Source organism: Gymnoscopelus microlampas (genome assembly GCF_963454915.1).
Source record: "Gymnoscopelus microlampas genome assembly, chromosome: 20".
NCBI classification, from domain to species: Eukaryota; Metazoa; Chordata; class Actinopteri; order Myctophiformes; family Myctophidae; genus Gymnoscopelus; species Gymnoscopelus microlampas.
The window spans coordinates 22,094,163-22,106,526 of NC_139957.1; the positions used below are offsets into that span (position 1 = coordinate 22,094,163).

The following is a 12,364-nucleotide window of genomic DNA, read 5'->3' on the forward strand; positions in this document are numbered from 1 at the left end:
GTTAAAAGCTATATTTTTTTACCACTGGGCAAACATAGTAAGTAATTTCAAGATGGCTGATGGCACTTACAATCATTTTGTTCTTTATTACATTATTTTACAGTCATTCTATTGCCAAGGTTTTCACATAGATTTATTTGTCGATGAAGCTATTATGAAGATAATGGTTAGTTGTAGCTCTAGCAAATAATACATAGACTCGCCTCCTGTTGCTCGGTGTCAGTGCAGCCCAGCAGCATGTAGAGCAGTATATGAGACAGCAGGTAGATGGTGACCTTGTAGTCGTGTTTGATGATGATACTGCAGCATGTGAACACCTTTCTGGCCAGCTCATGCCTCACCTGGAACATCAAAAACACTGCGCTTTTTCTGTTTGGGTTTCAGCAAGTTCCACAGAGGTGGTAAATTTGAAAACATGGTCTGGACATTATAGAGAAATACGACAGCAGTTTCAAATCCATTAACTCTGAAAGTGTGTGTGCACAAACAATCCTATTGACGATGTATGGGTGAAAATAACGTCAAAGTATCTGTTTGCTGTTATTCAAACGTGACCTCATTCAAATGTTGATTGCGAATCTTGCGATCATTTATAATAATGCATAGCACAAGCGTAACAACACACTGTAACAACTTGTCCATGAGCTTGAACACAGTCTGATTGGAAAAACTCACACAGTATAGTGAGACATATTATTTTAATCTTTGGTTACAAACTATACGTTCTACTAGGTTTTACTGGCTTTATTTAGCACCTACGCAATACGTTTACATCCACGGTGGTAGTGTCCTGAGAAATAGCATCAGCCAGGCTACAACTTTGAGCTTTCTGCTCTCTGGAAATCTAGTATGGAGTTTATGGCTGAGATATACTGCAATGATTACATAAAGTTGTTCCAAATCAAATGTGATATTACTATTATTCATAAAATGTTATGAATAAATTAAAAATACATGAACACATGCGAGTACAATGTTTAGTTCCAATTTTCATAAAGGAGATGTATCATGATATTTGAAGGCATTTTGGCCCATCGGACAGTGTTAAAGCCCATTGAGAAGATATGCAGTATGGTAAATAACTAAAGCTATCATGAAGTTGTGCTATGCACGATTATAAATGATGGGAATCAACATTTTAAAAAGGTCTGAGTTGAACAACAGTGAACCTATCAGGGGAGATATACAGTACATCCATCTACTCTGAATTTGTGTTTAAGCATGAATGGAGCCTCTGAAATGTTTTTACTGACTTTGCTAATGAGATATCCAGCCCATGTAGCCGACCAGTCAGAGAACTTGCTTCCCATGTTGCTCAGGTACACCGGCTTCTTCAGCTTAGACCAGTCCACCTCCTTCTGACAGCTCTTATACCTGCAAGGACACATGAATCCAAGATGGGTGGGCAAATTAAGAAAACGGAAAAACAAATATAATATGTTTTATATTTGAAAATGAATTCTTAAGAACATATTCCAAAGAATACTTTTGGTAAGCTATGCACATCCCTAGTGTCATTGAGTGTGTGTTTGCTTTGATGTGTCAACCTGCTGTTGAGGTGAGGCTCCAGGATCTCTTGGATCTGTTCAGGGAACCTCCTCCACAGCCGTCGGCCTGGAGAGTCAGTACGACCCTCACGACACTCAAAGACTGACAGCAGCTCCTTCACAGACAGACACACATAAAGAAATTGCAAGATCATTAGCTCCAATATCCAAATGTCTTGCTGTGTGCACAAAACAGCACATGTCCATGCATGTGTGTGTGTGTGTGTGTGTAGGTGTGAGTTTACCTGCATGGCATAAGCAGCAGAATCTTGCGCTCTTACATCGTCAGCATAAGCCAGAAATGTTCTGGTCAGTTCCGTCAGCAGCTCATAAGCAAAGTTAGGATCATCCACCCCACTCTGGTGCGCACGCACGCACGCACGCACGCACGCACGCACGCACGCACACACACACACACACACACACACACACACACACACACACACACACACACACACACACACACACACACACACACACACACACACACACACACACACACACACACACACACACACACACACACAATGAACTACATTATTGCATATGAAGATGAATTGTATGAATAAGGTGTCATACATAAACCACATACTGTATGGGTGGTTCTCATAACCACCCATAATTCCACATTATGTGCAATGTGTCATAAGATGGTGATTAATATGGAACTTGCGCCAATCATCCTCTTACCACGAAGGTGTTGCGGTCACCACCATGCGTGTGTGTGTGGGATAGGTCTAGACGTCCCGGGTCGACGGCACCCAGCTCTCCCAGACACTCCCCACAGAGTAGCCTGACCTCCGGGGACGAGTCCTGGCACCCCTTCAGCAGCACCGCCACCAGGCTGGAGATGACCGGTTCTACTGCCTCACTGGCGCACACCTGACGTAGCACCCACTCCTACAATGGATTGCACACACACACAGCAAAATGTCCACGCTGTTAATTTAACACATCGCTGATCGATCCAGTGGTTCCAGAAGTAAAACAAACAAATACACAGAGGTGAAAACAAAACTCTTTGCCTTCGCCTGGCCGGAAATGAGGCATAGCTGCTTAACCCATTAAGACCGTAATTTTTTTATTTATTTGGCTATTCAAAAATAGCAGATATACAAGCTCATAGCGCAGCACTGAGTGCCTCGCTATGAGCTTGTAGATGTGCTATTTTTTTTATAACCTGAAAATGTGTGCAAATCTTTGAATATGTATTTTATAAAGCGAACATTACTAACTCAGATCTTTGCTTCTGGAGGTAAACCCTAACAGTTTTTGGAAAAAACGTATGTTGCTATAATCAGTGGTTCTCAAACTATTTTCATTTTTCGTCAAGGACCCCGAAAATTATATGTATTTGGCCACGGACCCCCATCTCAAAATATTTTGTTCCAGGGACCCCCCAGAAGCAAAGATTTGAGTTAAAAATGTTCTCTTTAAAAAAATATATATATTCAATGATTGGCACAAATTTTCAGATTTCAGATTTTTCAAAAATAGTAGCTCTACAAGCTCATAGCGCGGCACTCGGTGCCACGCTACGAACTTGTATATCTGCTATTCTTTGAATAGCCAAAGAAATCTTAAAATGATACAGATGCATTCCCGGTCTTAAAGGGTTAACTCACCTCCCGTGCAAACAACTTACCTGCTTGCTGTGCAGCATGTCCCTGAGGCTGGTGAGTGCATGGATTCTGACATCCACGTTCTCGTGCTGGATGGCCCTCATGGAGAGCTGCAGCGCTGCAGCCAGGTCACTGCTGCCAGACGTCAGCTACACAAACAACACATGGCCACTGTTACGGCTGCCACGACAACTGTACCAAACATGGCCGTCTATCATCCCTACCACTGCAGTCATACATACGTTACTATTAACGGTACTACAGTATGTAGCATGTAGATTTTTGTAAGCGGCCAATCATGTGCTAGTGTTCCATTTCCTCGTTCTGTTTTCCTGACAAACTCAATAGTTACAGAATGCTTCTCCATTACCCCACGGCCAGCAATATGCTTGCATTTCTTATTTTTACAGGGTGAGTTCATTCAGATCAAGTATGACCCATAAAGTGACTGGCCAGAGAGTTGCCATGGTTTTATGACAGACAACTCAGAGACAACGCTCTGGAATCCATTCCTTTAGTCCAATTATGTGACTTGTTTTCCCAATATCAAAACAGTCTGATCTGGTTGAGTCATTCTTTTGAAAATCAATCAAATATTAGAGATTTCAGTAAACCACGAATAAGAGAGGTAAGTCAACAAGCCGTGTCCAGGGTCTGTCGAGCTAAATTTGTCACGTCCTAACCGAGGGCCGGTCAATTACGTGACTTAATGTTATTTGATTCGCCCAAACAGAGGGCGCAATCTGCTGAGTCAAATTCCTTGTATGTGTGAGCGTACTTGGCCTATAAACTGAGTCGGACTGTGATTAATTGATGCAGACCTTCTTGTAGTCCTGTAGAACCGTGTGGATGTCTTTCAGTTCAGGATTGTCTGGTAAGAAGTAAATCTCATGGAGGAAGTCTTTGACCTCTTCACTGTGGGAGAGAAGCCATGTTATTCATCAGATGTCATACCACGTTATGTCTGGAACCAAATGCAAAATGTCCTTTTTATATTCCTTACAGTTTTGAGATGAAACACAAAGAACCATAAACTCTCATTAAAACAAAATCTAAATGCAAACTACAGAATGTTCATTTTATTTTATTTGTATTATTCTTTCGTTACTGTAGAATACTATTTTTGACTACTTGATAGCGGAGGTATTTTTAGTAACCTGTCTGTGCCTGTGTGTGTGTGTGTGTGTGTGTGTGTGTGTGTGTGTGTGTGTGTGTGTGTGTGTGTGTGTGTGTGTTCACAAATGCATTACCTATTGTCCAAAATGAGGAAGTGTATGATGGCGGCGGTCTCTTTGGGCAGTAGTGGGATGAGAGGGAGGAGTGCTACAATCACATGACTCAGCAGAGGACCCAGGTGGGTGGGCTCTACGCTCCTCACGAAACACTCCCACGTCCTGTCCACACAGGAAGTAGGACGTGACAAATGAGGATAAGAATCACATGACCAACCTTTACGTATTTACATATGTGTGTGTGTCTGTGTCTGTGTGTGAGTGTACGTGTACTGACTGGCAGCATAGCAGAGGGAAGTCCTCTCGGTACTGCAGGCCAGTGCGGAGCGTCGTCATCATCTTCACCCGTACAGAACTGATGTGTTTGGAACCCATCAGTTTCATCAGAGCCATCACACTGGTCAGGACCTGCACAGAAAAAAAAGACAACAAACCTTTTCATACACAACCTAGAGTTTCCCCACACCGTTAGGCAGGTTAGAAGGAGTATGGTTTACAGAGTGGCCTTCCCATGCCTATAGGAGGCTGGGAGCTAATACCACATTTTTTTATCACATTTTATACATTTCTCAATAGATCGTTCTGGTGTCATGTTTATAAAGATTATTCAAAAAAAATATATATATCGTCGGTGTCCAGGACGAACCAGCGAACTCCATTTTCAGCTTCTTTTTTTTTTTCATAAATCAACGCTATTGAACACCCTTTACGTCTGTGTAAAAAAGAAATATGTTTGAACCAATGAAAAGTATTAAAAAGCGTCTCTGACAAAACCTAACAACTCCATTGGATCCTCAAACTGTCCGTCAATACCACGCAACTCCCTCCCTCTCCTCTGCTGCTGCCTTTGCACAACACAGGCAGAGCGCGCTGGCTGCGCAGTCAGAGAGGAGGAACACGGAGCAGCAGGGTTTTCTCCCCGTAAGTCTGTTAAAACTATGCAGTGTACCTGTTTATCAATGTTAATGTTATGCTAATGTTATGAAAACAAGTAATTATATTTCTAAAATCTATGAAGTGTTTAATGAGGAGAGCAATGTGACAAGAAGAAAGGAGTTCATAGCATTTCTGTGGCGCTGGCATTTCTGTACCTCTTTGCAGAAGTTATTGTAATATTTAAAGTCCCGTTTATTATTGTAGACCTATATAATAAGTGTCATGAAGCATCAGGGCATTAGTGGAGCTAGCGAGTGGAGCTATTGTTGTTCGGACTCCTACCTCCATTTCAGCTTGATTTCTGCTTGTCTGAAACTACTAACTCCACTTAACCTGTATTTGGGTAAAGTGTTGATAATATAATGACACATGCAAGTATCTGACCATATATAAAGTCACTATACCAACTTTGATGAGGCAGTATTGCTTTGTTTTAAAAAATATAAGTCTTCGCCACATACACTGGCAAAGACTTGGACAGCAGACAGTGAAATATAATATAAAAATATAATTTTCTTCATTTCCTGAAAAAAAAAACGTTTTTTAGTTTCCTGAACAATGAGCGTTTTGGAGTTAGCAGGTTCGCGGTTCGCGCTGGATAGCAGATATATATATATATGTATACATTGAACAAAGATAGGGAACTGTTGACAATCAGCAGAGAGTAAAGGTGTCATGTGTCAGGATCACCCACCTGCTTCTTGCGTTCCTTCTCCCCAGCGCTGGAGCTGAGCAGCTGCAAGTTGAAAAAGGCCAAGATGCCCAACAGTTTGGGCTGCAGATAATCAGCCTAATTCACAGACAAAGAACCAACATGAAATATGTAAGTTGAGAAGGGAGGAAAGAAGGAGATCACAATTGATATGTCATATGATTAGTTTTTTTGTGTTACAGTATGTACGCATCTTGTTTCAACAATATTTAAATGATTTTAAGATGAGTTGAAATAATATTATATATTATATATACAAGCAAGCATTCAACGTGTAGAAGGAAAGAAATCTGACTTTGGTAGTAATCTCAAAGTGAAAGATTAGAAGCTCCTCCCCAGAGATCTGCATTATAATGGCATATGAATTAAATATTAATATACATTTGATGTTACCATTCAGTCTGACACTTACCATGCGTTCAGGGGTAGTGATTTCCCGTGGACCTTGGTATGGGTCATCATTGGAGGCAAAGGAAGCCAGCATAGCTAGGCCATTAAACACCTAACATAACACCAAACAAACAACCTTTATAAGCACTATAGACAGCAACTAATTAGATTCATAATTAATATATTTAGCAGACCTTCAATCAAAAGTGTGTGTGTGCGTGCGTGCGTGCGTGCGTGTTTATAGACCTGCTGGTAATTCTCTCCCAGGCGTAGAAGCAGCTCATTGTGAAGGCCTTGAAAGTCCTGCCTCAGCAGAGAACCCAGTTCAATCTCTGTCTCACTCTGGGACACAACACAGCATTAGAAAGAGTTATATAAATATATAAATGTATAAAAGTCTGGTAAGTCGTAATCACATAAAAAATTGTTTTTATAAAACAAAATCCCACATTCATACGATCTTTGATAATAAATGAGGTTCTATCTAATTCCTCCTGACCGCCAGAGGGCGGTGTTTAACACCTGGATATTCATCACTCGCGCAGGTCAAATTTTATACCATCAAAGTCACTGTGTCACCTGTGTGCCGTAAGCTACCTATATAGGCACGCCGCACACAGCGAATATCCTCTTTGATCTTTTCGAGATATGACGAGATTTCTCGTCATAAAAGACGGTGTACGCGCTGTCGCTTGTCTGTGAGTTTGTTTGGTCTCGTCCCTGGATAGAGTTACGACCGGCTAGCCACCACAGCATTAAGAGTGTTTTCGCCCTTCCGCAATCGACGGTAAGTATTAGCTGTGTTTTTAGAACCAGTGTCGCGCGTCTGCTTGATACTGCAGCATTTGCGGCTGACAATAGCACCGAGAGTGCTTCCCGCTCTACCGCTGTTGTTGGACCTTGCATAAATAGTTCAGCGCCGTAGCTGTATATTGTCGGTGAGTGTATTGGCCTGTGTTTTCCGACTCAGCGTCACACGCCTGCTTGATAGCATTGCATCGATTTTCTGGAGACTGAACTTCTAAGAATATTTAGCAGCTGTCAGCAGCACTACAGGCCAAGAAGAACAAAATACCTTCCTTTTGTCTTAATGCTACTTGAGAATCATTCTACTAAATGTGTAGAGCTGCTTGACTAAATTAGGGCCATGAAATAGTGGGTCATACTGAATGTTTGTCAACCTGATTATCTGTGAATAATAATAATACCTGGAGGTAGTGAAAGGCCCTCGCTAACTCGTCCTGATTACAAGAGCAGATCAGATGGCTGAAGATGTACTTGAAGTTGTTGATGAGAATCTCCCTCCTGTTGGCCTTCAGCTCATTGGCTAAAGTACGGATGAGGGCGGAGCCGGTGGAGCTGGCCTTTGCCGCCAGGTAGGGCAGGAGCACCTGGAGAGTTCTCTACATACACACGAGCACAAACACAGATACACCGAAAATGTATACATGATTATGTACTCGACGACATACCATAATGACTAACACTTCATTTATAATCCGTTGTACGAAAATCCTATTTTGAGCAGTGCTGTAAAGTAACAAAGTACATGTACTCAAGTACTGTATTTAAGTACAAATTTGAGGAATCTTTACTTTACGTCGCGTTGTGATCTTGTAGATCTGCTATTTTCAAAAGATTTTTATACAATTCTACAACTTGTGAAATGGGATATTTTGCATAATGAGTGCTTTTACTTTTGGTACTTTATGTACATTTTGATGCCAATACTTTTGTACTTTTACTCAAGCACATTTTGAATACTGGACTTGTAACAGAGTATTTCTGCACTGCAGTATTGATTCTTTTACTTAAGTAAAACATTTGAGTACTTTTTCCACCACTGATTTTGAATCTGTATTATCAGGCTTAAGAGGATCTAGCATCTGTGTGTAAAGGTGTCTTTGTGTACGTACAGTGAGAAAGCGGTAGAGGTCTGGGAAGTCAAAGGCGTGTGCGGTCTGAGCCAGGCTATCCAGGGCCAACTCTCTCTGATTGGCTGACTCGCTGCACTGATCGGGCGTGCTCCGCAGGGCAGTCACATGACGTGAGTGCAATGACTCCACCAGGAACTAAACACGACACAGAGAGAGAAACAGGGCTGTAACCATAGACATCGAGATTGATTATTTTATTAAAATGTATTATCGATTATTGTTTATTATAATTGATTCAATTTATTAGTTTGATTAACTATTGCACCCCTAGAGAGAAATATACACAGTATACACTAGACTAACAGAGTATGGTCAACTTGAAAAGAAGAATTGTTCATATTTTATGAATAAAACAGCAAAACTGCTTCATCTGCATAAATTTCCCCTTGCAATATAGGCAATCCCACGGATGCAGCCTTTATTAAAGATCAGTATAAAATACAAACATACAGTATGTAGAAATGAGATATTGAACAAAAAAAAAATGTAAAAAAGGGTGCAAACATTGTTCTAATCCGATAGACAAAAGAAGCTTACATCCCTGCTGTTAGATTTGATAAATCAAATAATATTCTTAAAAATTCAACAATAATTCCTACTCCAACTGCAATTCCCACTAAATCTATTATCTTATAATTATTAATTATGTCACACCTGGCAGATGGGGTTCTTGTACTGGCTGAAGAGGGTCTGCAGGTGCAGGCCTTTGGCCTTGGCCAGGGCTCTGATCTGGGTGTAGGCAGCCACAGACACTGGCGAAGACTTGGACAGCAGACAGTGAAGCAACCTCAGCACGGCAAAGGACATCAAGAGATGCATCGGGGATGCTCTGAGAGAAAGAGAATTCAATATTAAATATGTCCCTTTATTGACCTCTATAAGGCATGTACTGTATGCAAAAACAGAGTTGTGAGTGAGTGAGTGAGTGAGTGAGTGAGTGAGTGAGTGAGTGAGTGAGTGAGTGAGTGAGTGAGTGAGAGAGAGAGAGAGAGAGAGAGTGAGAGTGTGTGTGTGTGTGTGTGTGTGTGTGTGTGTGTGTGTGTGTGTGTGTGTGTGTGTGTGTGTGTGTGTGTGTGTGTGTGTGTGTGTGTGTGTACACACACACATGCGTGCATGCATTACACCAATATGAAAGGCTGGAGTAGACTGAGAGCAAACTGAACACAACATGAGCTGGTAATGATAGATAAACAATTCTTAACCATCTTATCTACCAAACCAACAGTTTTCTATAGTGTATGTTGTTTCCCAGGGCAACAGTTATCAAACATAATTTTGTTCAAAAGTTTGGAATGCTCAGAAGAGGTGTGTTAAACCATCTACACATGGGTCGCACTGTAACAACACCATGCAGAAATGGCCTCAGGCCCCCTGTCGGACACGGTAATGGTGTGATTCGCCATACCTGCCTATCTCTCCTGTAGTGAGGATGAGAGTATTGCGCAACTCGTCATCTCGGTTGACCTTAGCATTGGTGAAGGCCTCTGTCAGGCGTGTGACCAGGAGCTGGGGATACAGATGAAGGAGAAACATATCCGTGTCATCATCATCATCAGCATGATTTTATAAATATAATTATTTTACTTTTATTTTTTCCCTGATCAAACTGCAATGCTTTTCTACTGTTGAGGGATGCTCAGAGTACAAGAATTTCCCTACCTGCAATGTTGCTACCTAATGTTAATCACCTTGTACTTGAACTATTATGTCACAGCATGCTCATAGGTCAGCTGTGAACACCATGTACAATAAATAGTATAACAAAAGTAAATTGCATCTCTAGTTGGACACCATTTCATTTGGGGCGGGATACGGTGAGGACACTGTAACCTTGTGTTGTTGTTTTTTTTCTGCATAGTGCAGAATAGGTGTATCAGTGTATACTATTGTATACTGTTGTTTTGTCATTTAATTAATTAATCATTCATTCAATGACGGTGCTTCTTTTTTTCTTTTTTTTCTTGCCTTTGTTTTGCTGTATACAACAGTACCGTAAATTTCGGACTATAAGCCGCGACTTTTTTCCCATTTTTCGACCCTGCGGCTTATATAACGGTGCGGCTTATCTATGGATTTTTATAGCTAACGGCCACTAGGGGACCTCCTAAATCTAGGGATTTTACACCCGCGGCTTATAGTCCAGTGCGGCTTATATATGTACAAATCATTCAATTTAGCTGCTGCGGCTTATATTCAGGTGCGGCTTATAGTGCGAAAATTACGGTACTTTCCTTACTCTGTTCCTGTAACTCTTATCTGCTGTGCTGTCTCAGCGCGACTGAAATTCCCCCACGGGATCAATAAAAGGTATCTATTTATTTAGTTATAATACCTAGTTACTTTTGATTTAGCGCTGTGATGAATGACATCACTCACCTCACTGAGAAAGTCTTGCTCATGGTTGGGCTCTGCTACCAGGAAGCACACAGACTGGGCGAAGCTTGTTCTGACTAGTGGATCTGGATCCTCTGTTAGGCAAATCAAAGCACCCAGAACTGCCCGGGAGTCACTGTCTCCACCCATAAGATTCACAGATTGGCAGAGGAGAGGAAGAGATTCCACAAAAGCTGGAATAAAGGAAAATACACATCAAGTGATGAGATTAGACATCATGTGCATTTTGGGGCGCATCCCCTGACCAATAAGAACAAGAATGACATTCTGTTATATGGTCATGGTGCCAAAATAATAACTCCACAAATCACACACACACACACACACAAAGCGCATAAACGCAGTTGCACACAAATATAGTGTCACAGAAACAAGCTGGACGTAAAACAAAATAAAAAATGTAAACATGTTACTGCAGACACCTCAGTACCTCGTTTGACAGAGCTGGTAGCCTGCTCTCCCAGCAGAGGCAGGAAGGGTCTGAGGACGGACGCTCCGAGGCGCGTTGCTGCTTCTTTCTTCCCAGTGTGCTTGGCGGCCAGGCTGAAGCGGGAGCAGAGGATGCTGGGGAGGGGAATGGTGGCGTCTGTGTGGCCGACATTGAGCTGGGAGTTCCCTGACAGGATACAGACAAGCTGACCCACGCTCCTTGCCAGCTCTGTCTTCACTTGCTCTGAGCAGTCTTCCAGCCTAGCCCTTTTTAACACACACACACACACACACACACACACACACACACACACACACACACACACACACACACACACACACACACACACACACACACACACACACACACACACACACACACACACACACACACACACACACACACACACACCATGTTAACCCCAATACATCACAAGACTCCTACAATGTACTTAACTGTTATTTACCTTGCCCACAACAAGGTGTGGTAGGGTAATTATAATGTAAGTGGCCACGTCTGTTTGAATCATTTCAACAATTCACTTTTTGGGTCAAGGTCAGAGGTCAAGGTCACAATCAAGTATAACGGTCAAAATCGAGTGGCTGGGGATATTTTTATGACACTTTAGTTGGGTCATTTATGGCACTTCCGTGACCGTGGAGAGCGAAGGTCCGTTTCTCAATGGATTTGTCATCTAGGAGGGTTATTAAACACATTTAGCCGGGGTGTATTTTTTTAAACGGCGGGGAAAATTTGTGGGAGACCAAAATCCAAAATGGCTGCCGTGAAAATGAACTTTTTAATGGTTTGACCTACAATGATGCACAATACATGGTTTCAGAGCTTATTTTGGTCAAGGAATACATATATGGTGTTTATATAATGATTTGACCTATTGTCGACCTTCAAATGCAAGATGGCTGCCAATTATGAGCTCCAAAAGGGAGTTTTTTCAAAATCGTCACAGAGCCTTCATATTAGGCTCAAATGAAAGCTCTGCTCATGATGAGTTGAATAATATACAGTATAAGTACACAGAAGTAATCTCTGAGGTCAATAAAGTCAATGTTTGTGTGTAAACAGCAGTTGCTGATTTGCGGTTTCCCATTAAATAGGGTAGGCTACTGAGAATATGGTGTCCAGTTCATCCCATCACATTTTCAT

At 41.7% G+C, this 12,364-nt stretch overlaps 1 protein-coding gene across 2 annotated transcripts in view; it reads right to left on the bottom strand.

Moving 5' to 3' along the window:
• The window catches only part of atr (ATR checkpoint kinase), a 36,520-nt gene that overhangs the window by 13,952 nt on the left and 10,204 nt on the right, over positions 1-12,364 (bottom strand). For both annotated transcript variants that reach the window (XM_084045717.1, XM_084045718.1), the window contains 18 exons: positions 11,201-11,466; positions 10,753-10,943; positions 9,782-9,882; positions 9,031-9,205; positions 8,356-8,511; positions 7,648-7,842; positions 6,686-6,781; positions 6,462-6,551; positions 6,032-6,127; positions 4,679-4,809; positions 4,420-4,563; positions 3,991-4,084; positions 3,193-3,318; positions 2,238-2,447; positions 1,793-1,906; positions 1,548-1,663; positions 1,254-1,374; positions 204-341 (listed from right to left, as the gene is read on the bottom strand). In XM_084045717.1, the coding sequence (XP_083901843.1) occupies positions 204-341; positions 1,254-1,374; positions 1,548-1,663; positions 1,793-1,906; positions 2,238-2,447; positions 3,193-3,318; positions 3,991-4,084; positions 4,420-4,563; positions 4,679-4,809; positions 6,032-6,127; positions 6,462-6,551; positions 6,686-6,781; positions 7,648-7,842; positions 8,356-8,511; positions 9,031-9,205; positions 9,782-9,882; positions 10,753-10,943; positions 11,201-11,466 (2,560 nt within the window). The remainder of the gene's footprint in view (positions 1-203; positions 342-1,253; positions 1,375-1,547; positions 1,664-1,792; positions 1,907-2,237; positions 2,448-3,192; positions 3,319-3,990; positions 4,085-4,419; positions 4,564-4,678; positions 4,810-6,031; positions 6,128-6,461; positions 6,552-6,685; positions 6,782-7,647; positions 7,843-8,355; positions 8,512-9,030; positions 9,206-9,781; positions 9,883-10,752; positions 10,944-11,200; positions 11,467-12,364) is intronic.